This window comes from Aythya fuligula, chromosome 14, assembly GCF_009819795.1.
Source record: "Aythya fuligula isolate bAytFul2 chromosome 14, bAytFul2.pri, whole genome shotgun sequence".
Lineage (NCBI taxonomy): Eukaryota > Metazoa > Chordata > Aves > Anseriformes > Anatidae > Aythya > Aythya fuligula.
Window position 1 is genome coordinate 12,816,302 of NC_045572.1, and position 25,987 is coordinate 12,842,288.

The window sequence follows — 25,987 nt, forward strand, 5'->3', positions numbered from 1 at the left end:
AGTTGATTCCAGCATAACTGGCAAGAGATAAGGGACTTTTCCAGGTCAGGAAAAGCAGAAGTACCTGTTCCTGAAACTGTTTGTGCCTAAACTTTTTTTTCCCCCAACTATAGCAAGGGTAAAGTAAGGTGCTAGTAAGTTCTGTAAAGGTGCTTTAACTTACGTGTCTAAAGCAATATCCCAGATTATGGAGTCTTGAACATGCAACATTTTGACCAGTCTTAGAGCCTACTTAAGGCTTCTCCCATCTTAACATAAAAACTAACTCTTCCTGACAAAGCAAGCCTGTGAAAGCCTTAGTGAATATAGCATCTTAGTATTTTCTAGAAGCAACTTAAGTACAGCAGAAAAAAAAGTCACAGTATAAGAGGACATAGATTTAGAAAGTTGGTAAGCACAAAGATTTCTCTTAAAAAAAAAAAATTACGATCAGGAACTGTTCTAGATTTACGTAGTCAGAACACAGACTTGACACTGATACATTTCCTGCTTCAAGGCAAGTACAGCATCAAAACAGTTCAAATAGCAGTAGATAAAAGGGGTTATACGAAAAAAAGATTAATCCACCTGCAGAATTTGCTTAAATTCTCTCTACCATGCACTTAAAAACCAGGAGGGGGAGCTACTGCTTAACCAAACAGCTCTCCTATTAAGCAAAACAAGTAGTCGAGATGAAGCAGTAGAACTTCACGAGAGCAAAATGGATTTGTCACTTCAAGTGGCTAAGCTGTGCTGAAATAGGCCATAATACTGCTTCCTGTGCTGACAGAAGAGTAAAAAGGGAATGAGTACATTTAAACTCAAAATTACTGTATAGTAGCTGACAAAAGTTAAAAGCCGATTTTATTAAGAACTACTGCGGTAGCATATCATAAAGAGTCAAAGAAGGAAGAAACTTGAGCATCTTCCCTCTTTAGGATGCAGGTAGCACTAATTCAGCTTACAAATCCTCAATTCTGAGGAATTTTAGTACTTGATGGAAAATCCAAAACAAAGCCTGTTTTAAAAAAATTTATTTTACAAAAGTTAAAAACAAGTACTATTTACAAGCATTTTAAATACCAGCTCTAAACCGTCACTCCTAAGTAAGAGTTAAGCTTGTTTAAAATGCATTTTACGTTTATCATGTTCAAAAGATTTTTTAAAAAAAAGAAATGCCATTACAGAGCTGTTGGGGAAGAAAAAACTATTATAGAATGGCTTGCGTTTTAAAAGTCAGAATCCCATACTCTTCTTCCATCCTCTAGCTGCTTTTCAGCTGTTTATAATGAAAAGGAAGGAAACTACTTTGTCACTTGTTAAGCATATAGTAAAACTGGGGACTGGAGGAGTAGGGGAGAAGAGGGACAAGTGTTTACCCACGTGCTGAACTAGCTGTGGTAGAACAAGAATAAAATTTGTAGGTCTAGCTGAAGAAGACTGAAGTCACAATATTGGTCCTGTCAAGAGGTCCTCGAGCAAAGGTTAACTTGATCTACTTCCAGAACAGTTTATTAATGCCTGTAAGAACTAAGCCAAAGCCCAGCATGAGTCAAACCTGTACCATACAGAATTAGAAACTATGGAGCAGATCAAATCAATTCCAGTAATATCCATCCCCAGTGTTGTTAAAGCAAATCTCTGAATAGTTTTAGCTGCAAGGATCATTTTTAATGTTATCCTTTCCGAAACCTCCGCAGTGATCAAAGGGAACAATTTCCACAGGCTATACAAAGATAAAAGAAGCGAACCATGAGGTGAAGCTGTGACCCTCACAACATGCAGAAGTTTTAAAATAAGCTTTCTAAAGCACAACTTGCAAATTCATGTGCATGTCTGTGTCCGATTTCATTGGATTTCCAGACCCTTAGCTTTACTGGATATTCTACTCTGAAGTCCTCCTTGCAGATTCTGTACAGTATAAAGAGGGAAAAAAAAGAGGTATACACAGTAGTTGGTGTCTTTTGCCCTTCGTATTAAAAAGATGGCAAATCACAAATGCTGGCATTAGGAATTCAGTCAACTCTCTCCTTCTGGTTTTCAAATGAAGATGCAGCTCTTCATTCAGCAAAACTGAAGGTCTTCTGCAGACTGTGTACTTTAGATGCCCTTTGAAACACGCTTAGGGAAAATAGTTGAGGACAGCAGCTGCCAATACAGTAACCATGTCCTGCTGAGGGGTACCCACTTGTCATGGCTGCATGTTGTTGATAATAGCCAAAATACTCATTTTTTCTTGGGCTGAGTCCACATCTTCATTTTGTTTCTGAGCCACTCCTGTGCCAAGGCCATACAATCGCCCACAATACTTTGCATCATCGATTGTATCCTCAAAAAACAACTGCAGAGGGGAGGAAAAAAAAAAAAAGAGGCACAATTAAACAGTTCCTATTTCTTCCTAAACTGGAAAGCACCTAGCCTTAATCAAGGAGTTTGTCTGAAGTCAGCCACCTCTAGGATTCAGCTAGGGAAGTAAAATAAGGACTGGAAAGAAGCATGAACGGAAAAAGTGTGTGCCAATATCAACATTTCCTGTTACTGACATTTTGAAGTGTGCCAGCCACAAGGCTCAAACAAAAACCAAGAACGCCAACGACATCAATTGTACTGGCACTGGTGGATAGGGACTGGAAGAAGAACCAGAAAGAAGAATAACGCACTACCTCCTTCATTCTGAAGAATGCCATTCCTGTGAGAAGAGAATCCGATCCTGCCTGGTGCTGTCGTCCAATTCGCTGCAAATCCAGCTGATCTGCCACCTCTTGAAGGCCGCCCTGCAGTGAAAACAGACCAGACTGTTTTGTACAAGCCCTGTCTTACCAAAATCGCCACACTTCTCCAAAACACAAATTTCCAGCAACACACATGCCAACTGTGAGTGAACTCAAATGGTGACAACCATTAAAGAATGTAAAAAACTCTGCCTAGATTTAGGTACCTTGCTTTCCTGCTGCAGATACTCGAGATGACTGTGGGTATATATTCAGAGATTACAAATGCTGCACCTTTCCCACCCTTTCCTGAAACAAGGCTGTGATTCAGTAGATAAATTACTTTCTACCCTCTGAGTGTCTACCAGATAATGAAGTCATGCAGGTCACACAAAACAAAATGCCCCACCTTGCATAGGAAAGAATAAAGGATACTGAATTACAGCTGTCCTCTGAAATTAGATACAGAAGGTTATGCAAAAGTCCCCTACATGATAAACATACTGGTATGCTTAAAACTGGGAAGGCAGCATCTGCTAGATACGAACTTAGCCTAGGTGTGTATGCGTGGCTATTTGCTTTGATACGCACTCCAGTTTAGCGATGATACGCGTAGCAGTTCTGTCATTTGCCTTATTCCCCATTTGCAGCACTGCTATCTATCTATCCATCACTCGTTTGCTGGGGAGATACAAGTACCTTGAGGTTTTTGCAGCTCTTCATTAAGTACTTCACATCGTAGATAGATGGAAAGAAAAGGTTCAAGATATGGAAAAACTCGTGTTCCTCTTCTGGCAACCTGGAATCTGTCAACAGCTTCACCATGTAGCCAAAGTCATAACCACTGAAACCAAAAACATACAGGACCTAGATAAACAGGCAGCACCTGTACTCATCAGTACCAATACCACATTTTTCACAATAAAGTAGTTTTCAGTAGTTTGGAGTTTGCTTTCTAATATCCTATAGTTTTCAAACCTTAACATAATCTGATATTCATAAAACTCCAGGCAACATGGAAAAGCAGAAAACCCTCTGAGCATCACTGATCACCTCCAACCTACCTGTGAAACGACAGCCATTTCACACTGTCACTAAGGACGACCCCTGAAGTCATGAGCAACTCAGCAAAATGCAGGGTATCGATCCCTTCTTCTTCGTGCTTCTGGAACTGCAGCCCAGAGCTTGCGAGGAGGTCTATGGAATCCTGAGAGTACATATCTTCCCTGAAGGAGAAAAGCAGCTTTGCACTTAAAGTACTAACAGGTCAGCCCTTACAGAAAAATTCCCCACTCACTGCATTTTGAAAAACTGGAGTGACCATTAGGCTGTCTCTCCATACCTGTGTCTCTAGACAATTCGTATCACATCACTTTCAATATCATCACTGCACCCTCCTAAATATGTAACAAGGTAATCTGCAATCTTAACTGGATTGCAGTTGAGATTTACACTCCCTTTAACAAGATTCATTCCCTTTAACAGATGTGACAATTCCACTGTTTTTTCTTTAGATGCCAGTTTATATTTTAGCATGGATCTGCAAAGAGAGAGATTTTCCTTTTTGCTGCAAACAGTATATCCATGTCTTTTTAGCAGAAAGAGATAGATTTAATTGTTTAAATGATTATATAATATATAGAGACAGGTAGATACAGAAAGCATACAAAGCTTAAGGCACACAGAATTACTGGGCACAGGCTATTTAACAAGGGAAAGGGTGTTAAGGACAGCATTTTAGCATGGCTTTGACTTCCAGAAATATTGCAACTCCTGCCATGCCAAAATAGGGTCCCATAAAATCAGTATTAGCATCTGAATTGTTATTGCCCAGAACCAACCACTGATGACGAACATACAGGCTTCTGCATTTCCCAAAGACAAGCACCACTTCAGCAGCAGAGAGCAGACTACTCCCTAGAAGACTCACGTGAGGTTGAATTTGAAGTTAAACTGCCAGGTGTTGATCCCAGAAGGATATTCTCCTTTCTCATTTGTGAAAGTGAGGCCCAGCTGGATAATTTTCAGAAGGTCAACATTGCACCGAAGGAGCTGATACTGATAATCGATGGAGCTGCGGAATTCACCAATCGGCCTTACAACAACCCCCGGAAACTCCGTGTCCTGGGAAAGAAAAGCAAATCTTATTTCATCACTTGTTCCACTAGGACTATGTTCAATTCCACACTTGCAGGTCTCAAACGCTGCATTCTGTGACTTCTTCTATAAAAATCACTTATTTTTTAATCCTGTTTCATATTCTATTATAGATATTAAACTGTTACAAGTGTTCTATCATTTCCACCTACTATATAAAACCATTATTTTTTTTAAGGCAGTGATTGTCTGCTATCTTTGCTGAAACCCAAACTTTTAGACTATCTTTACTCTTAGATTACATCACATAACTTCTACAGCATACGCAAAAGCTTTCATAAAGAACACAGTCCTGCATATCTTACAACATTTCTCTCTTGCCCAACATCTTTTTGTGTCCACTCCTACAACACAGCTAATAAAACAGGCGATGAACACTCTCAATGAGATGAAACAGAACAACAATTGAAGTGAAAGCTCATTTCCTATCAGTGTATGGCACCAAAAGATTCTATTTATTTGCACAACTTTGATCTACATTGGATTCTACAGACTCTGAGGTGTATTTTTATGCCACACTTTTATAAGGGACTTGTCACGTCTTTAAGTTCAGTATCCCCAATCAAAGGTAGTATAACTTAGGGTACCATAACTAAGAACATGTATGTAACTAACCAGCTCCTGCCAAGTGAACAGAGGCTATTAAGAGCGGAGATTCCTCACAACTGGAGGATATTCTGGCCTTCTTAAATAAAACTTCCTGGAACACACCATCCTATCTACAACCAGAACATTTTTCTTCCACAAGAACCAACATCTGACCACACCAAGAAGAGGCACTCCTGCTAACGCGCTGTCACTGGCAGGTTTCTTGTCCTACAGTTCTGCGTCAGTTTCCATAGCCAAAAGGGGAAGGAAATTCAAAGGACAAATAGGGCAGCAGAACACTAAAGACTTTGTACATCTGACCCATTCCACTTTCTGTTCCATAAACTAACACACACTGAATGACTAAATATTAAATTAATTCAGTTGTTTCAGGTGCTCTCTCTCTTCCCTGCCTATCAATCAAGCTGAACGGAACACTGCACATGCACCACATTCTGGAAATGAACATAAACAGCTTTCTGTTTTTTCACCACTTCTAGCTTAGCTTGATGAGGAACAGGGGAAATCATTTCTTGCCCAAGAACCAGCTTATTCCCCTTCCCCACCCAAAATCCCTTCGCTGAGACAAATAGGTCAAGTATGAAACATTTACCATCGCGATGTAGCTGTAACTTAGCACGATCTCTCGAATCTTCCTCATCTCCTCTTCCAGGTTGTTTGCCCATACTTCGCAGATAACCTGGCTGTTCTCTGCAGGGGCTGCTGGCATCTTGCAGCAACCAGGGCAAGGACAGCTGACGAGCTCCGATGGCAGGGCAGAGCTGCAAGCTGTGCGGTCTGATCAGCGTGCTGTGCTAAATAGGAACAAGAAACGGTGTTTCACATGAAGATCTACGTGAAGGAAGGAGCGATCCGGCAGAGCAGCTCACGGCTCTGTTTGCACCTCCAGATAGCCCGCGTGAAGTTTATTAGAGGATTTGGGGGATTTTAGGAGCCTGGAGACACGGCGAAGGAGAAGCTGAGGTAAAACCCGCGGGGCGCACAGGTAACAGCGCAGCTTCCGGAGCCCCTCACCCCAACCCACCCCGGGCTGAGGCACCTGGCAGGCCGCTGGGCGAGGCCCGGCCTCACCCTGAGGCAGAGCCGGGTCCCAAACGGGCCCTGCCGCCCCCACAGCCCGGTTACGGCCCCGGGAGCGCCTCGGGGCGGCCCCGCGCCACCGGCCCGGGCCCGGGGTGGGGTCCCGGGACAGGCCCGGGGACGCTGCGGGGAGCTCGGGCAGGGCCGGGGGGGCTCCGAGGGGTCCCTGAGGCGCTCTGAGGGGTCCCGACCCCCCCTCCCCCCGCCGCTACCTGCCCGGAAGCCGGGGCCGGGCCTGTGGCGCCCCGCGCAGGCGCACTCAGGGCCTCCCGCCGGGGCTTTAAGGCGGGATTTCCGCCTCGCCCTGCCGCCGCGTCTCGCGAGAAGCGCTGGGGAAAGCCGAGGGGAGCGGGAGCGCGCGCGCCGCAACGTGCCCTGTGCCGCGCGCCCGCCGCGCGCGCCTGCAGGGGAGGGGAGTTGGGAGGGAGGAGCGCCGCGCGGGGAGCTGTGCGCATGCGCAAAGCCGCTGCCCTTGGGTTGAGGCGATGCCGTGATTCCTCCCCCTCAGGCTGGCGATGGACTCGCCCAAGCTCCGCGCTCTGTGAGCGCCGGGCGAGTCCAAAGGGTGCGGGCGGGGGGGGGGCAGAGGGGTGCGGGCCTTTGTCACCCGGCCCGGCCCTGCCCTGCCAGCGCCGCCTCGCCTCAGCGGTCTCTGCTCCGGCCCCGTGTGGCAGCACTCAGCTGCTTCTGCCCCAGACACGTTATTTAAGTCCCATTAACACCAAAACTTCCCCAAAACAGCCCGACACGGCTTCTGGTGTCACGCAGGTGCCAGCACCGTTGCTCTGCGGTCTGATGGCAGATCCGTGATTGATCTGGAAGGTTCTCTGGTCACAGCGCTGCCATCGTATTGCCTCACCCTCAGGCTGCCAGCCTCCCCGGGCAGGGTTGCATCTGTTAAAAACAGATTACACTCGTCATAGTGCTGCAGAATTACTTCTGCCCACCATTCGGGGTCAGCTGGAAGCCTTCACTGACTCAGCTGCCTGCTTACCAATCAGATAAATAAAAGTACCTGGAAAAAATACATAAATCTTGGTATCTCTCGCACTCCAGGCACAGTTCAGTCTCCCAGATTTAGCATTCATGCCTCAGCAGAAACGTAGATGTAAAAGGAGAGGGTTTTTTCTGGACACTGCTCTCTATCAAGCGACCTTGATGCTGTCAGCATCTTCTGAGCTCTGTTTTGATGCCACGTTTATCTCTGTAGGCGATAGTTCCCATTTTGCCTCCTCAGCTCAGAACTTCACTCAGGTTGTGCAAGTCACGCAACATGCTAAATTGGCAGAAAGTTATCACCTTTAACAGAGAGAAGTTATTTTATGAAGTGTCTGATCAAAAAAAGCATTTCTACTAAGAGAAAATCAGATTTTGTGCATTCCTCAGAGCTGAGCCTTGGCAGGGATTGCATTAACTGGAGGGTTTCTGGTGACGGTACCAGTTTAGGGCCCAGGCTAACCAACAGAAGCAGCTTTCAGGTTACTGCTGACCTGCACTAGACCCAGACTTGCTGCAGCAGGTAAATTAAGTTTACATCCTTATGACTAATGCTCTAATCTGTCTGTTACTACTGGGCATAAATCTTTCAGATATAACCCGTGTCTGAATAGAACAGAGGTTAAAAAAGAACACTGAGGTCTGTGAAATTCACGGGCTTATCACAGTCTTTAGCATATTGGATGAACAGCCCTCCCAGTGCAAGATCAAGTCCAAAAAAAGGACGGGACAGCGTTCATTCTCCTGAGATGCCAATTCCCACTTCCTCCTCGGTACATGTGCAAATAGTTTGGAGGAATTGCGTTGCTCCCTGTTGAGTCTGCTGTCTACAGTAAATAACAATTAGTAGCAACAGCTGAGAACTAAAAAAACTCCCCACCAGGGAATTGATGCTATGAGTCAAGAGAAAGTGGCGATGAAAACAGCAAAGCTTCTAAATCTGAAATGAAACAGCAGCAAACGTGTACCATACTGATGACACACAGCACTGGTTGAGGGAGGGGGAGTTCAGGAATATTCCTTCAAGAAAAAGTTAATTGATAAAAATATAGATATAATGGTAGGTGCAAGAAGTCAGGCAGAGACAACAAGGCACCACCACTATTCGTGCTTGCAGATCTACTATTGTGCTATGCAGCATTAACTACTGCTAGCTTGAGATGTTGCTTACAACAGCATATATTGCTTCACACATGTATGGCCTTGCAAAGCTAACCGTGAGGGAGAGGAGATGGTCCTTGTCTTTCCTTGAGTGGAAAAATAAATCTGGTAATGTATGTCAAGTAACACCCTCACTTCTTCGGTTGGACTAGATGATCTTGGAGGTCTTTTCCGACCTTAATGATTCCGTGATTCTCAGAGTTTAGTTCATAATAGGACACTATATATTAGATAAGTAGTAGATTAGGGCCACATCTGCATAATAAAGACAAATACTACTGCAAATTACATCTTGCAATACTGTAATTACAGACTTTACGGTCTGTAAGCATATTTAAACACAACTGAGCCCAAGCACATTCTAACCTATTTGCGTCTCATCCTTACAGATAGAACCAGTACCTGCAACTGACTGAAGACACTATGCAGCAACTCATGGTGAAATCTGTAGTTAGGCCAACACAACGAAATCTTGGACTGCTGTTTTTGGCCATGATCCGCAGTAACCCTTATGCTTTTAACAAATACACCTTTGACTCATTCAGTTGCACTGGCATTAGCTATTTTGTGCTTAAAACATGAGTTAGGGCATTGCAAAAACTATTTATTTTTAAGGTGTATCTGCCTTCTTTATTCTCAGACACAGTCATTATCTCTTGGTGAAAAACCCTTACCTGCAGAGATGTATTCTGAATGCTGAACCGAGTGACAGCATGTGCAGGGAATGCTGCCAGTACTGCCAGTGACATGGCCCTGGCTTCACATGACTTGTCTGGGAGGGGACAGCCAACTCCTGCCTGGAAACACACCCCCAACTCCTTTGCCTAAACCCTCATAAAGTTTCCGCGGCAGTAGTGAAAGGTGAGGAGTTGAACTCTGGGCTCTGGATAAACACAAAGGACCTCTCCTAGGCTACACTTAGCAGGAGGTAAGCAAAGAGCGGGCAGCCAGAGCTCAGGGGCATAGTGGCTGGAAAATATATGATTGAAACTCTGAAGAAATAATTAAAAGGCAGTGTCATATGTACATTTAAAATAGGAACGGTAGTTGCCTTCAAATCTGTGCACTGCTTGGCACGGTAGGAGCCCCACCAGACACATCTAGTCTTATCTCTCTCCATACAGCGTGGCTGATATGCAACTTCAGGGGTGACCAGGTAGGTTGTCCTTACTTTTCTCCTCTCTATAGGTTTTGTACTTTCACAGTCGTACTCTTATTTCTCCCGGGCAACATTTCCGCTGTCTATGTACTACAAAGGTTGATTCCAATGAAGTTCTAAAGTAGAAGTTTCAAGCAGGAAGGAAAAAAATACCAAACAACGGGGTTGGCAGCCACTCCATCACTGCAGACAGTTATCCAGCTGTACCTGACAGCAGCAGGACTTAGCTGGTGTCAGAAGGATGCGATGCAATAGGAGACTGGGTACAGTACAAGGAGAAGCAGGCGCTTGTGCAGTCTCAACTTGGGACTATCTGGGCATCAGGAACTGGAAGGGGACAGCAAAGATGGGACTTGAATAATAATGTAAACTTTAAAACAAATGTAAAAAGTATGGCAGTTCCTTTATTAAAGCTGTGTAACTGTTTATTTTATTCCAGATTATTTTATGGATTTTAAAACATGACTTAGACAAACTAGCCTTTTCTGATAGTTGAAATGGAAAATACAGTGAAAGCAGATCTGATACACAGTTGTTGGAGAAATGATAAAATACATAGAAATAAAAAAAAAGTTTGTATTGGAATTCTTTACTGCCTGGTGCCTGTTTCCCTTTTGCCATTAAGAGCATGATCAGAAAAACAATTACATTTACTGCAGGATTTAGAATTTGGTTTGATCAGATTTTGTGTTAACTAGATTGAAAAAAAATAAACAGAGCCTTTATTTTACATAGCACCAGTTCTATCTAATGCTAGCAAATAACTGCAGGCAGCTGAGGTCCTCACTGTTTGCTTCGGGGCTGTGTAATATGCCAAAAGAGATCAGTGCCAAGTACTTGGAAGGGTTTTTTTTGTTTGCTGAAACAGCCGTGGTGACATGAATGCTTTTGTTTATGTACTTGGTGTATTCTGAATCAGAAAAGATATTATCCAGTGAAAAAAGGGGTAGGCAATGAGATGCTGGTCCATCAAAAAAAAGATATGGTCCATCAAAATTTGTCTTGTTTTAATATAAGTAATGTAAAATTTTATTCTGTAAATGTGACAGTAAAGGTAGCTGACTGAGATTTGGGGGAGAGGAAGGTTATGCAAATACATTTCAAACTAGAAGGCTTTGCCCAACAAAGACTTCTATCATAATCTGATTATTTTAAAAAGGAGGAGGACTAGAAATGCAATTACAATTTTAACTCCTTCCCAAACTCACACCATGTGAGACTCAGTCAAGCACTGGCTCTTTCTCTTCCCAGGAACTCAAAGCAGAGTCATGCTCTCACCTGTGCTCTGCTCTTTAGCCTTTGACATGCAAAGATTCAGCAGGGATTGAATCAGCACTGCTGTATGGTGCTGCAAATAGTAACTGAGATATCCACCTCTCTAAGATCTAACATCTATTACGAGATTATCTAGGAGTAGAATAATCTCTTTTATCACAGATAACTACAGCCAATACTATTTTCTGTACTGTTGTAGCAGAATAATTCAGTGATGCTGTTTTCAGCTCCCTGCTGGGTGGTTGTAGGGAAGACAGGGAGGTGAACAGCAAAAGGACGAGGGATGCAAGTTATAACAGGGGAAATTCTGATGAGATATTAGGAAAAAAAATGACAGTAAAGGTAACACTACAAACACTACAACACATTTCTTGGAGAAGCTGTAACATCTCCATGTATGTACTCAAAGGTCAACAGTTCAAGGCTCCAAACAACCTGATCTAACTTTGGACTTGGCCCCATACTGAGCAAGGGGTTGGACCAAGGGGTCCAGAAGTTATTTCCAACTGATGTTGTGATTTTAAGTAGTGAGGTAGAGCATCCTTGAAGAATAATGAGTGTTAAAACAGGGCCTGGAATAGAGCAAGGTGCCCAAGAAGTAATGGATTATTTGACTTATTACAACTATTAGCAGTGTTTTCATAGAGACAGCAGGCACACCTGCACCGAGAGGACCTGTGTGACAAGATGGGAACACACTGCACATTGCATAACAGACTGCTTCATCATGATCAGGAGGTCTTTGCAAATGAAGATAAGCTCAGTTTGTCCGGTGGCAAATTATTTACCCTGCTCTATTCAGACTAGCAGGTTGCTTGTTACTGTAACTCTTAGGCATTCTGCATCAGATATGTTAGAGTCCCACGATATTTTATTAGTAAGATTGTGGCTGGGAAACTAGATATAATGGGGAAAAAACATACAAAAAAGATCTCACAGTCTGGCTCTAGTAGCTCACAAAGTCTGATAGAGGAGCTCTCGATCTGGGGAATGACAAGATGTACTAGGACATGGGGACTTCCCTAACGCATTCTGATTTTAAGCAATAGCACCTCTCACCCATTTATTTATTTTTTTTATTTATTGGCAAAGGGAGACAACATGAAGTTGTTTGTTTTAAGGTTGCTACCAAAAATTAGCATTTCCCCTTGGAGTATTTGCAACCCTAGTGTTGACATAGAGGGCTGGGAGTTGGGGCTTGTGGTTTCCAGTGTCAAATCACTTTTTGTCTGATTTCTTTTGTCTTCCCAGAACTGTTTAACATCAGTAGTACACAGAAAAGGCCTCACCTTTTTCTGTCCATGAGTAAGCAGGAACCCAAGCAGGAAGAAAGTGTCCAATTTTTCTGTCTCCTGCCCATTGACCTGCACACTAGCACGTTGTAGGGAAACAAAGCTGGAAATGCTTGTAAATAAACAGAACTGCATTTGGAAGACTGTACCCTGAAAGCTATCACTAATCCCTCTGCTCCTATGATGGTTTCTTTTTGGCAGTGCATTCCCCCTTTCTGACAAGCTGCAAGAGGAGCGCTCCCAGGAGGCCTACTATCATCGTAAAGGTAATAGAATATCATCTGTCTAATGAATCATTTTCTGATTTTCATTGTACCTTAGACAGGTGCCTTTGTACCTTCTCTCCACTTTCCTTTGTTACCTTAGGTAACACAGTGTGCCTGTGTTTGAATATTCTTCCAACTATGAAAAGCAAAATAGATTAAATTCTGCAGTCCTCAGTAAGCTGTCACTTACACTATTAGACTTGATGTGTTCTGTTCATAAAATACTAATACACATTGGGAAATATGGGAGGTGTGGGGACTGTAAGACTTAAAGAGCTCGGTTTTGTGCCATGGACAAAAATGAAGGAGGGACAGAGCATAGAGGGTAACTATTGTACAGTTTTGCAACTGAGCTTGAAGTGATTTGCTACGGTCAGCATTGTGTTCTTCCACCCTCCAGCTGTACAAAGTTCACTTGTATCACTTCTTATTTCAGATGAAGACAGACTCTGGATACTCCACCATGGCTGCACAGCAGAAAAAGGTAAAGACTCAAAGTTCACCTTTTAAAAGAAGTGTTATGCAGGTGCTTTGGAAAGCTGGATGTGTTGAATAACCTCCTAAGAGAAGTGACAGACAGATATCAACACTCCAATTGCTTTAACACAACTAGGAGTTCATTGCTCATCACTACAGCAACATTTTCACATTTTTTCACTTCCAGTGCACTGTGGCTACAGCACTATGTGGTGAAGGGCCTGTTACCTCTGCTTGTATGGCAGGAGACCACAACCCTCTGCTGTAGCCAGCAGCTCTGCTACCTAACCAGGCCCAGTGTGGTGGGCCAGCTGAGCAGTCTTTGCCAGCTGGTGCACCTCCTTCTCTTTTACCTTGCAGGCAGCAACCCTGCTCTGCACTTAAGGAATTTGTCACCTTGTACAAGCCCTTTAAGGGCAACGTCTCAGGCGATCAGTGGAGCAGAATTTGGAAACCGCTGTGCCGGAGCCGCTGGCATGAAGAGAAACAGGGTGTTAGCACTTGGACCTGATGAACAAGATTTTTTTTTAATGTAAACTTCTCTGCTTCTACAGCTCATGTAATTATACTGTGTGGGCTTCATTCACGTAATTACTTCCTCACGTGCAATAAAAGCACAGTCTCAAAACAAGACAGTTTCTGTCCAAATGGCTTTTAAAATTGCTTAAAGAGTGCAGAGCTGTGGCTGCTGTCTTAAAGCAGGGCATACATGGTCTCTGATGTGTATTAGAAGTTATTAATATTTGAAATGATTTGAGATCTTCTGGCTGGAGGATGCTAAAGAATCTGAAATATTATTTGGTCTAACTAAAAATTCTGACTTCAGAGTTTTTCTTTGGTATATTCTTTTGTCATCCTATGAAAAAGAAGGATTTAAAGGATACAATTCTGTTAAAAGGCTCAGAAACGTTTATAGCTTTTAATATTTCTTTCTAAAGAATACCTAGACGGTATGCCAGGGTTTAAATATTAAGAAATCCTTATCTTATATCAGTATACATTAGGCGTAACATGGATACAACTGGAAGTCTGAAACTTGAGGGCAAACCTCCAGCCCAAAATTGAGCATGTACTATCTGAAGCTGGAATAGATGGCTCTTTCACCAGCCTTGCATTTTCAGTTGAGTACACCTAGCCATAACGCTGGCAACTGAATGTATTGCTTCAAATACAAGCCTACAGGGTTCACAAACATGAAGCTGTAGGGCAAGAGTCCTGTAAATTACTTTCTCCCCAGTTGCTAATGTGATAAAAACTGAAACGATAGGAACAAATGTTTGTTTTAATGAGGAAAGTTTCAGTGCTAATGAGCAAAGTTCTGTCCTGGGACAGATAAACACTGCTGACAAGTTCTGGGCAATGATTAATATTCTGTAGCTGTTACAGAATCTTAAAAAAACTCTTCACACTGAAAGCTATGTCGAGAGGGTTTCCCTGTATTGCATTGCCCTACACACACCTGCATTCAACATGCATTAGTATGCATTAGTGAGCTGTCTCTCATTTGGCCTCTCTGACAGGAGACAAACAGGACAGCAACTATGAATCATGCTATTTTTACTCCAGTCTGCTTTTGCAGCTAAACAACACAGTTAAAAAAAACCAGGAAGGACAGAACAAAACACTAGCTGGTTATTATGCTATAGTATTTTAGAATTATAATTTCTTTTTAAATCATCCTGCAGGTAAATATAACATGTATTCACCCAAGAAAACTCAAACTAAGATTTCTGAACTGCACAACCAATCTGGGCTATGTTAAGACAGTTCATTATATATTTGTCATATAATTGATAATCATTTTTGCATATTTAATTGTTCAAATATATCAAATACTGCTTTTTGAATATTCTTATTCCTAGAATCAAAAAGTCACACTGGTCTGATTGCTTTGTGTGGTTAAAATCCGTACTGTCCTAGGAGTCCTGTTAACACCACAGGTGCCATTATGCTGTACATGGGGATATTTGTTTAGTAGGTAACACTTCCATGACTGAGAACAGGAATGTAGTGAACTTCATACTTCTCTGAAGTTGTGTATTTTAACTTCTTGTTATAGGGCAGTTATTCTGTACAGATCACACATGGTACCTTCTAGACAAGTTGTACTCCCAGTACTAGAATCAAATTGTATCTGTGATGGGCTGTATCTGCAAGGCAAAGTATTATCCTCTGTTAGACCTCTGTTACAGTTAGAGGGGAAAAAAAAAAAGGCTAAGCTTCTTCAGAAGCACTCTTCAAAGCTAAGAAAAAAGTTGAGAGAAGTGGTTCTGAATTAACTGGAGCTATTAATCAGATCACCTGACCATAACAGTTCTTCATTACTGCTAGAGGATAGCGTATTGGATACTGGGAGGGAGAATAAACTGGCAGAGTGAGGGAGATGTTGAGATGGAGCACGGTTCCTTACCCCCAGGTCTTCCATTGCTACTGTTCTGAGTTATCCAGAAGCCCTTTATATTACAGTCCTCCAGGTACTCAGAAATATACCCAATAAAAATGGGGAGGGAAAGATCAGTGGCCCATCCTCTCCCTTTGATTACACCAGAGAAATTCCACGTCAGTGACACTTCAGGGCTCTGTGAAGACATCAGGTGGATGTGGGTGAACTCTCCCCCCCAGTTACACACACTATCCCAGAACAGCCTGGTTACCGTGTTCTTTAGAATCTGTAAAGCAAAACAGACCACCATGGGACCACCTCTAACCCATGCATTTCAAATACAAGAAAGCCTAGCACGGGGCCCCACAGCACATACTTACTTACTCTTGTTGCTTGCTCACAGGAAGAGAAGCTCTGGGACGCCGTGAAGACCTCTGCCATGGTCCTTGGTACAGGCCTGCTCATATTCACTGCCTTTGTGAACTCTGCTTCTTGGTGAGATTGTTAGAACAAGGGGGCTTGAGGAGAAGCATTTCTGTGGAGAGGGGATAAGCAGATTGTGAAAAGATAAGTCACTAACAACACTTACTCCCACAGGTATGTACAGAAGATCTGGGAGACTTCAGGCAATTTCTGGCAAACAGCATGGCTAAATCTTTACAACCTGTTTGAGGGAAACGAATGGTCACTCTTCCTCTTTGGTGAGTTACTCAGATTAACAACCCTTTGCTGTACAAGGGCACATATTGTATTTAAAATGGGACATGGATGTTCCATCCCAAACTGCCCGCTTTCCTGCTGAAAAGCACACATTGGCTTCAAAGCCAGCTGTAAGTGACAGTGCAACAGTGCCGCCTCTGGAGTGGCTCCTCATTAGACCTACTACAGGGATTAAAAACCTGATCTTTTTGCTGCTTCTGAAAGTACAGAACAGCTTCCCTGTGTAAACATACTCTCTGCTCCTGTGAGAAATGAATGACTCAGTAGAACTAATTACTGAAAATTAAAGTTAAATTAGTAAATTTTACGCTCGCTGTAGTGTACAACCCTACTCTGTCTGTGATTAGCAGTTGGTGAACAGGCTCGGTAGGGATGTTGCAAGGTCCCAGGAATCAACTTGATCTTATCCGATGTGTATTTAAAAATAACTCGTGATATAGGTTCCCCAACCTCCTAGAAAAATCTTTTCTTAGCATGTTGTGGCAGGTTTTAGCCTATGGGGCATTTGCGCAGTTTAACCTCCTCACCATTCCCTAGATCTTACTTGGGTGCCAGAACCTACCCATATTCCATTTTAAAGCATCACAGGGCAGGGATTATGCACCTGGTGTACTTAGGTCCAAGCAAGGTTCTCTGGATACTAATCCACTGTACATTTTTTCTGATTTAGCCACAGCTCTCAATGTATTCACACATCTCTGACCTTTCCTCATGTCACAGGGGCTGCGTTGGTTCCTGCCCTTGCCTTCTGGTGCTTCAATGGAATCCTTATGGTGGCTGATGTAACAGGAAAGCCAACTTTCATTACTCGGTATCGCATTCAGCTGGGCAAGAATGATCCTGTAAGTAATTGTCACCATGCGTCTTCTGCTGGCTAAACACTTCCTGGAGTCTCTTAGGTTAGGAGAGGGGAGAAGAACCAGTTATGCTTTTCTCTTCCAACCAGATAGGATTCAAGGAGAGTCAAGCTGAGTCTTGTATATCCACTGCAGAGGGGAAAAATGTTCTTGTAATTAGGCTACGGATCAGATCTTGATAGATTGCTTGTTAAAAAGTTGACCCCTAAACTAACTAATACAAAAACATCCTATAAATCTAAAAGCTCTTTATTGTCCCTAATCAAGGACCCAGTGCTTCTGATGTAGCCTCAAATCCTGACTTCTTTTTTGCAGGTGGACACAAAAAAATTGCGACAAGCCATCTACACAGCGCTGTTTAATCAGTTCTTTATCTCCTTGCCCATGCTTGTGCCCATGTTCCACGTCATGAAATGGTGGGGCAACACCTTCAGCGAGGAATTACCCACCTTCCAGTGGTTTCTTGTCGAGCTGAGCATCTTTACCGTAACTGAGGAAATTCTCTTCTATTATTCACACAGGTGAGCTGAGCACTGGAACGGGACTCGGTGGTTTGTCCCTCTGCCTTTAAGGTTATACCCCTCTCTTGAAACAGCAATAGTCCTAGGCCACCCTCTTCCAACAACCTTGTATTTGTATGGAAAACTCAGGTCCTGGAGCTTACTTATAAATTCCTATACTAGGGAACATCCATACTACATGAGGCTTGGCTGCTGCAATGCTGCTACAGTAAGCAGAAACGGATAAAAACTACAAATGTGGAACAGGTTAGAGATTCAGGAATAAACTAAACAGCTTTATACAAAAGCTGTTAAAAAAAAAAAGCATTTGGACAAAGGCACAAAAAAAAAAAAAAAAAAAAAAAAAAAGGAGGGCCATTTACTATTCTTTCTCTAATAGTTGCCAGTAGGAAAAGTCAAAACAGCAAAAAATATAGTGAGTCTTCCCCTAAGGGGAAGGTTTGAGTGAATCAGTCTTTCAGAGACTTGGATTTATGGGATGTACTTGAACCTAAGTTCAACATCAACCAACAGACATTGAATCCATTGAACAAGGACTTAATGATGAAGAAAGAGAGAAGCCAGGAGTCCTGCACTCATTCCCAGCTGTTCTAAAATCCATTTTCAAGAGGAGACATGAGACCGGCCTGAGGAAAAGTTGTTACGTTACTCTATGTGCCTTTCTCAGGGGGCTCAAAACCTACATTTCTGTTTTCTCTACTTAGGCTTGTTCATCTTCCCCTCCTGTACAAGCACATTCACAAGAAGCACCACGAATGGACAGCCCCCATTGGCGTGGTCTCCATTTACGCTCACCCGTTAGAGCACATAGTAAGTGATCTCCTCATGGTCACCTTCCACTTCCTGCATGGAGTGTGAGTTCCATGGGAGGAAGAGGAGTGGTAAGAGACAAAAATCAAATGCTTCCTTAGAATCTTCTTTCTGAGAAGAAGCCTGGCTGTGGAAGTATTGCAGTGCCTGTTTATACCAGACTCTATTAGCTTTAAGAATAGAGAAAGAGCTGGGAACACAGACTGTGCTTTCAGCAAGAAACGTAACATTTACACAGGCTAGGTTACTGCATGGACTCAATTCTGTCATTATTTTCATGCTGGTGGCTGGAATCAGTGCTTGCAAACCCCCCTTGAGTGTCTCCCAGCCTTGCTCCAGCCAAGACTTCTCACAAAAACGCATCCCGCCTTCAGAAGATTCCTCTAAATACCTCTAAATACCACCTCCTGTTAATAACAGGACTGGGCTGCAGCTTCAGCTCTGTGAATCTCCCTAACTGGCAGCCTTTGGGTAGCAGAGGAGCTTGTTAAATCCAGGAGTCAAGCTGAGCCCCATCGGTGCAGTAAGCCTCATCTGGGCCATAGCAGCTACCAGTAGCACTGGTAGGACACAATGAAGTGCTGCACCTGGGATCATCACACCACTACTCTTGTCTGCTATCGTCCATAGGCCAGTGCCCCTTTACAGCTAGGTTTCCCTAGAGCAGCTTCAGCTTTTTTCCAAGAAGCTGCTGAAATTCTCACTTCTGACTCCAGGGTGAGGTACTAGAACCATGCTGCCCTCACGCCCCTAGTTTGCTCTCATGTCCAAGTTTTACTACTAGTTTGGGGAGCTTGTACTGTGACTATGTTTCAGAGTGAGTAAAACTCAGTTGGCTCAGAGCAAAATTATTTCTTTGGTGCTAATTATGTACTTTTAGCAAGATGTTTGCAGAGGGATATGCCCTTTGTGCTGTTTGCAGAGAACTAATGCACCCCAGCGAAACAATTTGGCTCCTAGGCAAGAACCTGCTTGTTGTGGACCCATTAACAAGGCAGTTTGCTTCTCATTTCCAGCTCTCCAACACGCTGCCTGTCATGACTGGCCCGATGATCATGGGGTCCCACATTGTTTCAATCGCAGCGTGGTTCTCCCTTGCTCTTGTAACAACCAGCATTTCGCACTGCGGCTACCACCTGCCCTTCCTGCCGTCGCCGGAGTTCCACGACTTCCACCACCTCAAGTAGGTCCCCGCTCCCCTTCCCCCTCCTTCCTGCGCCCTGTCACTGCCGACAGGCAAAGCTCCTTTTGGAGCATGATTTGTGTATAAGCAGAGAAGCCTGTGCAGCTCACCTGCTGGCAGACCAAAATCAGTTCTCAGAGCAGTTAAACGGAGCTTTGGTCTCACCGGGTTCCTGCTGACTTCCCACCCGACTGCCAGCCACCTCGCTGACTTCTGTGCTTCTCCATCAGCTGACTTGGAGACCTCCAAAGCACAAACGCACAGCTGAGGCTGGGTGGTTCAGGTTTCCCAAAGTGACATGGGAGGGAAGCAGACAGTGCTGGACTTCCCCCAGCACAAGTGCAGACAGTTCTCTGCAAGGCTCTTCCTGGAAGCTCAGAAGACACCGCATATGATCTAGATTCAAGGCAGCAAGGACAAATCACATAGCAAAACCAAATCTGCTGCAGGAGCCTCCCTGTCTGTCCCTTTCCTATACACAGGGATTAGCAACAGTGATCAGATAACACCTTGCACAAACAATCTCAATTAACCCTTCCTGGCAAAGACTCCCAGCCCCCTTTTACACAGGAGTATCGTTTCAGTAGGTTGTTCAGGGATACATACCAAAATCGTGGAAGAGTTGTCCCCATCTGCCGTACTTCTTCGAACGCAATTTGCTTCTCCTGCAGAAATAGAAAATGGGGATCGTTCTGTTGCAACCTAAGCGCAGGGCAACACCCAGAACATGGAGCCAGTTCTTGTTACCAGTCATTTCCTCTGCAGCTCGGCTCATGTCAGGACACGGATCGCTGCAGAGCTCAGCTGCTGTCTGGGCAGAGCTGTGCCAGCGTCTGCAGTGCTGGAAGCGCGTCAGCTCCACGTCTCTGGGCAGCCTGGGCTGGATGCACAGACATGGCGAGGTGGCTGCCCCACTGCTCCCACAGCTCCAAGCTGCTGTGGGCAGGGACTGGTGTTGTTCGGCGTCACCGTACCTGGATAACGAAGCAGCAGGAGGGGAGCTGCATAGGTTTCACCCAGGTTTCATTAGGGCTGCGAGGGAAACTGGTACAGCAGCAGCAATCACACGGATGGCTTATCAGGGCCCTGAAAGAAGATAGAAATAGGACGGGCAAGGTAACCTCAGTAACTTCCAGTGCTGTTTATTCTGTTTGGTTTCCAGGTTCAACCAGTGTTATGGTGTCCTGGGAGTACTGGATTATCTGCACGGAACAGACACGGTGTTCAGACAAACCAAAGCCTACGAGAGGCACAGGGTCCTCCTCAGCCTCACACCTCTCTCAGAAAGCATCCCGGAGACACCCAAGAGGGCAGAGTGACCTCCAACCCTGCAGCCTGCATTCTTGCAGAGCCCAGCGACAAGGAGAGCTGGGGACAATTCATGCCAAATAGTACCTTAATTGGGAAACAAGTTACTGGGCACGAGTGACAGTTCCCAAAACTGAACTGAAACATGCAACTTGAGATGACCACAGTCACCGCCTGTTATTTTCTACCTAAAGCGTGAAAAAACTGCTCTAGAAAGCTATTTTTAAACTTGTATTGTTTCTTGGTTTTAGCCGCCTGCACATAAGCCACATGATTTTGGGGGTTACTGAATCCTCATTAAGGTTATAACACAGATCACATTTTGGCCTCTTTCAGCAGCATTGTGTGGACATACCAGGAAGATCACTACGGCTACATACTGTAGGAATTACAACCACTGCTCCTCTGAGACTTAGTGTTACCCAACCTCAGACGGCATGTGGGCCTTACAAAAAGTCAGTGAAGCCATGGCTCTAGAAATACTCCCTTACACACGCACACAGGCCTGATTTGCCCTCAGCAGTTTTTCATTATGCAAGATAGAAGTGCATCTGAGGTCAGGGCTGTCTCGTCCTCATGGCCACTCCACAAACCAACACAAACAGCACTCACCCCTTTATGCAGATCCACAAGTACCCATACAATAAAAATCAAGATATGCTGCAAAATTTTTTGTAGAGCTGACCTGCTCTGCACTTACCTGCTGTCAGCCCATGGAAGCCAAGTCTCTTCCTCCACCCTCCTCCAGTTCCTTCAACTGCACCTGCATCAACCCAGCCCATCCGTCCAACCCACAGCCCTCTGGGGAGGGCACATCAGTTAGCAGAACAGACAGCCCAGACTGCATTGTCTTTTGAAGTTTTTATTTTTATACATTTTTTTTTGTATTAAAAAGGAAAAAGCATAATTACCACAAATTACAAAGGACTAAAGCATTACTAGAATAATGAATCACATCAGCCTAGAAAGCAGATACTCTGAATAATATTAATGTTATAATACAAGCTCTCATTCAAGTATTTTACATTTGTCTCTTTTCCTTTTATATGTGATGATGATCCTAGCACATGGGTCAAAGATTATGTACTATCAACAGAAGATGGATCATGTACAGCGGGCCATATTAACAAGATTTTCCTCCCAAGTGATAAATGGTCTGTGATGAGTCATTTTAAGTTTGTCTCTACGATAAATGCAGCTGAAGAAGGTTGCACACACTTTCTAGTTTTGGGAACAGAAGGCTGAGGTTGGGACACACACAGTTTGAGAAGGGCCAGCACATCGAACCATCACCCCTGTTGCTCCAGCTGAGCTACCGAAGGCCGAGCTCTAACCCACACCACCCGAGCAGCTCGGAGCACACCGCCACCAGCGCTTGCTTCCGAGTCACAGATCTGAGGATTTCCAACCCCAACGGGAGCGGGCCAGGCTGGGAGAGGAAGGGGGAGCGGGGTGGCTGCCGTCCCTGCAGGCACATGAAGCTCGGGGGGGACCAAGGGCTGCCAAACCCCATCCCGGCATGGGTGTCACCGTCCCTGCCAGCCCACGTGTGGGGCTGATGTGGTGGAGATGGGGACAGGAGAGGGAGCCAGAGGGACAGCAGGGGGACTTTGGGGTTAGCCCAAACACTGCAAGGGGGTGGCTGACACCCGGGCCAGTCCACGCTCTTCTGGAGCTTCCCACCGAGGGGATGTGCTTGTCACAGATACATCGGTCCTATGTTCAAGTGTCTGCAGAAAGTGAAACTGTAAACTACTCATTGAAACACTGCCCTCCATCCATCCACCCACTCCACGCCACTGAGATGAGAATTTTCATTTAGAGGAAAAAAAAAAAAGTAAGTCAGTGAGGCATTTAACATCAAGTGTAGCAACCCTCTCTGAAGAAGAGCCTAGCATCCATTTCAAAACAGTGACAAAGTGACATAACCAGTCTCAGAGGAGAGACAGGAGAAAAGAAGCATTGCAAACACAGCTTGCTACATTTACAGTTTTCCTTTTTTTTTTCCTTTTTTTTTTTTTTTTTTTCCTTTTGTTAAAATAACTGGAAAGGCATTAACAGCTAAAAGGCCCCCTCCGCACCATGATGCTGAGCGCGCAGACACGTGGCAGGACACCGGGGTTAACGCCTCACCCCGGGCGACCTGGCCGAAGCCAAACGAGCAGTTGCCAAAACTCGAGGGAACCCAGGGGCTGCAGGGCAAGGCTGCCGACGGGGAGGGGTCCGAGGGACACAGCAGGGAGCAGGACAGACAAGCAAATGGAGCATCAGCAGCATTATTATTATTTTTTTTTCCTTTTTCAAATGAGCGTGGCTAAGCAACGAAGCCTCCTCTGAAACACACCGCCCACCTCCTCCACTGACCCGTGCCAGAGGTCTGGACCTGTCCCAGGTGCCTGGGCCCCGAAGGGGGGTGGATGTACAGGACCTCAGTGAGGAGAGGGCTCACACAGCAGCCAGGGGGAGACAGGACACGCTCCCCTGGCTGCCCCAAACTTTGCACCAGCAGCCAGGGCTCCCTCCGGCCGTGCTGGGAGCTGGGCACCAGCCTGGTGCTGCCACCACAAGCGGCGTTGCAGTCCCGGCAATAAGCATGCCTGATCACCCAGGCCATTAAAATTAAAAAAAAATAATAATAATAATCATGAAATATGATTGTGGCGAAGCATCCAAGCTAAAAGCAAGGCCAAACTCCTTCCTCAGCTGGAGGGCAAAGCTTCCTCGAAAGCAAACCCCTCTCCGGACAGCTGCCCGCCTTCCCTGGGGGCGCAGTGCAGCAAGCGGCGTGTGCTGCCCGATGTGTGGCACCAGCACGTTTTGTGAGGGAGGCCAAACACCTCTGCAGCCCCACAGCCCGGCCCTGACCACACCACAGCAGTCCTGGCCCCATGAGGTGTCCACGTGCCATGGGGCTCACAGAGCCAGCCCTGTGTGGGGCTGGGCCCGGCAGGCACCGCAGCCCTGCTCGGTGGCGGCCTGCAGGCCCTACTGCCCCGGGAGCCAGCTACAGCCGCCTGGGGCTGCTTCTTTCCCTTCTTTCCACCTCCCCGTGGCTCCCTGCAGCCGCTGCTGTCCCACAGAGGGCCGAGCGAGGCGCATGGCAGCACGTGGCCGCTCACCCAGGCCACTGGCACACAAACCCAGCCGGCAGCGCTGACAGGCACTCCCCAGGGCCCTCAGCCACATTGATGCAACAAACCACTGACTATGAGGGGGGGGGAAAGGTCTTCTGTGCCTAGACTACACAGTCTCGGCCTTCGAAATTAAAGGAAGAATAATTTAAAATCAATTCAGGATTTGGGAAATTCTCTGGGACGTTCCTTAGCCTTCTCTACCACCCCGGCAATTCCCCAGCCTGCTCCACAAGGAACAGCTCCGCAGCGGGAGCTCGCTTCTCCTCCTTTCCTATTTCGTTTGCTGCTCAAAAGCAGACCACTGGCTTCCAAAGAGAACGCGCACCAACGAGAGGAATACAGGGAACACAGCAGCAAGGACCACCTGTGGCACATTCGAACCCGCTTCCACTTGCCAACAACCAGCAAAACATCTCCAACGCCCTCGGCCAACCCCCGGCTTCAGCCTCCGAGGTGCCTCCTTCCCAAATCAGGGCCGAACCCTGCCAGGTCCGTAACGTGAGAGATCTGACTCCGGCTCACAAGAGAAGAGAAATTTGGAGGTAACAGTCAAGGCCGCAGCGCTGTACAGACATTACTCGCCAGCCCGGGCCGGGTACCGCTCCGAGCCCCCGGAGCGCTGCTGCGGATTCGGAGCACGCCGATGGCTTGGGCACCTTCGTGCCCTGAACGGGGCCTCCGAGCGGTACCGAGCCGCGGGATGGCGTGGTAGGGGCAGACGGACCAGAACGGGATCACACTAGGAGGAAATGGCGAAGTAGCAGCTACCCAGCCTCGCTCAAACCCAAGCTGTGCTTTCAGTTACTAGCAGCAGGTCACGAAGCTGCTCCACGCGGCCCAGCCCCGCTCCTCTCCCTTCCCACCTGCTCGGTGCAGAGGCAGTTCGGGAAGGTGATAACAGGGCCCAGCCAGCATCCGCAGCCACCCCTGACCTCCGGCTCCCCGCTGGCCGCTCTGGCCAACGTGCCCACGCTCAGCACCCCAAGTTCTGCTCCCGGCTGCTCTTGTCCACCAGCCCCGCAGCCGTACGGAGGCAGCCCTGGAGGGATGACTCCTTCCTCCAGCTACCAGCTGCAGCACCGTATCGAGCGGATACTCGAGGAAGATGCTGTTCGTTACCAGCTTTGGATTTTGCCGAGGGTAACGCGACGAGCTGCATCTTCCAGTAGCCACCACGCACAGGAGCACGCTCGTGGTACATGAGGCCAGCACACCAGAGCCACAACCGAGCCAGCTGCAAAGCACACATCCCAACCCAGGAGACAGCACAGCAGCAGCAGCGAGGCCAGCACAGCTCGCTGAAGAGGGGCTTCCACCCTCGCAGCAGGCACACAACCTCCCAGCGCTGCTTCTGGACCCTGGGCACAGATTTCACCCTGGAACTCGCCCCCTCAGCCACGCGCTTTCGGGGGAGCACAGCTCGGGAGGGATTTGCCGGCCGAATCCCCCCTGGTGCCGCACGGAGGAGCCCAGGACACGGCGCAGCAGCTCTGTGAGCACCCCCTCGCCTCAGCCGAGCAAGGGGCAGCAGCAGGGCGTTGTCACAGCCCTCAGAGGGCTCAGCACAGCCTCCCGCTGAGACAAGATGTGTGATGAACCCCAGGCAAGAGGTCCCCGCAGCGAGTCCCACTAGCAGCGCCCCAGCCACAGGAGCCGCGCCATTTATCAGGCTACAGACAGGGCAAGGAGTCCCCAGGGTGCCCGCTGGATGTCCCTGCTCGCCCCCCGAGGCTGCCCGCAGGAGGCTGAGCGAGGCCCCGAACGCAGTCACCGTGGCGGGGAGGATGCTACAACGGTATATACACAACGGAGCGGCTTCAGCTACGGCCCGAGCACAAGTCTTGGGTTTGACAGCCCTCAGCACCTTCCCCTGCAGGAGCAGGGCCAGCGGAGGGGGTTCTCCACAGCA

At 46.2% G+C, this 25,987-nt stretch overlaps 2 protein-coding genes across 6 annotated transcripts; one reads left to right on the plus strand and one right to left on the minus strand.

Annotated features, from left to right (window-relative positions):
* Nucleotides 1-995: 995 nt before the first annotated feature.
* On the minus strand, nt 996-20,456 carry CNOT8 (CCR4-NOT transcription complex subunit 8). Of its 5 annotated transcripts, XM_032196622.1 has the most exons (10): nt 20,384-20,456; nt 20,243-20,301; nt 16,969-17,251; nt 15,922-16,080; nt 6,049-6,250; nt 4,621-4,814; nt 3,755-3,916; nt 3,390-3,534; nt 2,643-2,753; nt 996-2,320 (listed from the first exon to the last, which is right to left on the minus strand). In XM_032196622.1, exons 5-10 carry the CDS (start codon nt 6,163-6,165, stop codon nt 2,171-2,173), a joined length of 879 nt encoding a protein of 292 aa, XP_032052513.1. In that variant the 5' UTR covers nt 6,166-6,250; nt 15,922-16,080; nt 16,969-17,251; nt 20,243-20,301; nt 20,384-20,456; the 3' UTR covers nt 996-2,170. The 5 variants fall into 5 exon arrangements, with proteins under 5 accessions (XP_032052513.1, XP_032052512.1, XP_032052511.1 ...); XM_032196621.1 differs by lacking the exon at nt 16,969-17,251 and having other exon boundaries at nt 15,930-16,080; XM_032196620.1 differs by lacking the exon at nt 16,969-17,251 and having other exon boundaries at nt 15,926-16,080.
* On the plus strand, nt 13,122-20,955 carry FAXDC2 (fatty acid hydroxylase domain containing 2). The gene is made up of 8 exons (XM_032196624.1): nt 13,122-13,169; nt 15,949-16,040; nt 16,143-16,246; nt 16,986-17,107; nt 17,438-17,643; nt 18,348-18,453; nt 19,470-19,636; nt 20,799-20,955. The coding sequence occupies exons 1-8, from the start codon at nt 13,122-13,124 to the stop codon at nt 20,953-20,955; spliced, it is 1,002 nt and encodes a 333-aa protein (XP_032052515.1).
* The last annotated feature ends 5,032 nt before the right edge of the window (nt 20,956-25,987 follow it).

What these genes read in the sequence shown, in the direction of transcription:
- CNOT8 (XM_032196621.1), bottom strand. Translation starts at nt 6,165, where the DNA reads ATGCCAGCAGCCCCTGCAGAGAACAGCCAGGTTATCTGCGAAGTATGG. An exon ending in GTTACAGCTACATCGCGATG is followed by an intron (nt 4,815 to 6,048) that starts GTAAATGTTTCA and finishes TTTCTTTCCCAG; the next exon opens with GACACGGAGTTTCCGGGGGT. An exon ending in AAATGGCTGTCGTTTCACAG is followed by an intron (nt 3,535 to 3,754) that starts GTAGGTTGGAGG and finishes TTTTGGTTTCAG; the next exon opens with TGGTTATGACTTTGGCTACA.
- FAXDC2 (XM_032196624.1), top strand. Translation starts at nt 13,122, where the DNA reads ATGAAGACAGACTCTGGATACTCCACCATGGCTGCACAGCAGAAAAAG. An exon ending in TGGCTGCACAGCAGAAAAAG is followed by an intron (nt 13,170 to 15,948) that starts GTAAAGACTCAA and finishes GCTTGCTCACAG; the next exon opens with GAAGAGAAGCTCTGGGACGC. An exon ending in AGCTGGGCAAGAATGATCCT is followed by an intron (nt 17,108 to 17,437) that starts GTAAGTAATTGT and finishes TCTTTTTTGCAG; the next exon opens with GTGGACACAAAAAAATTGCG.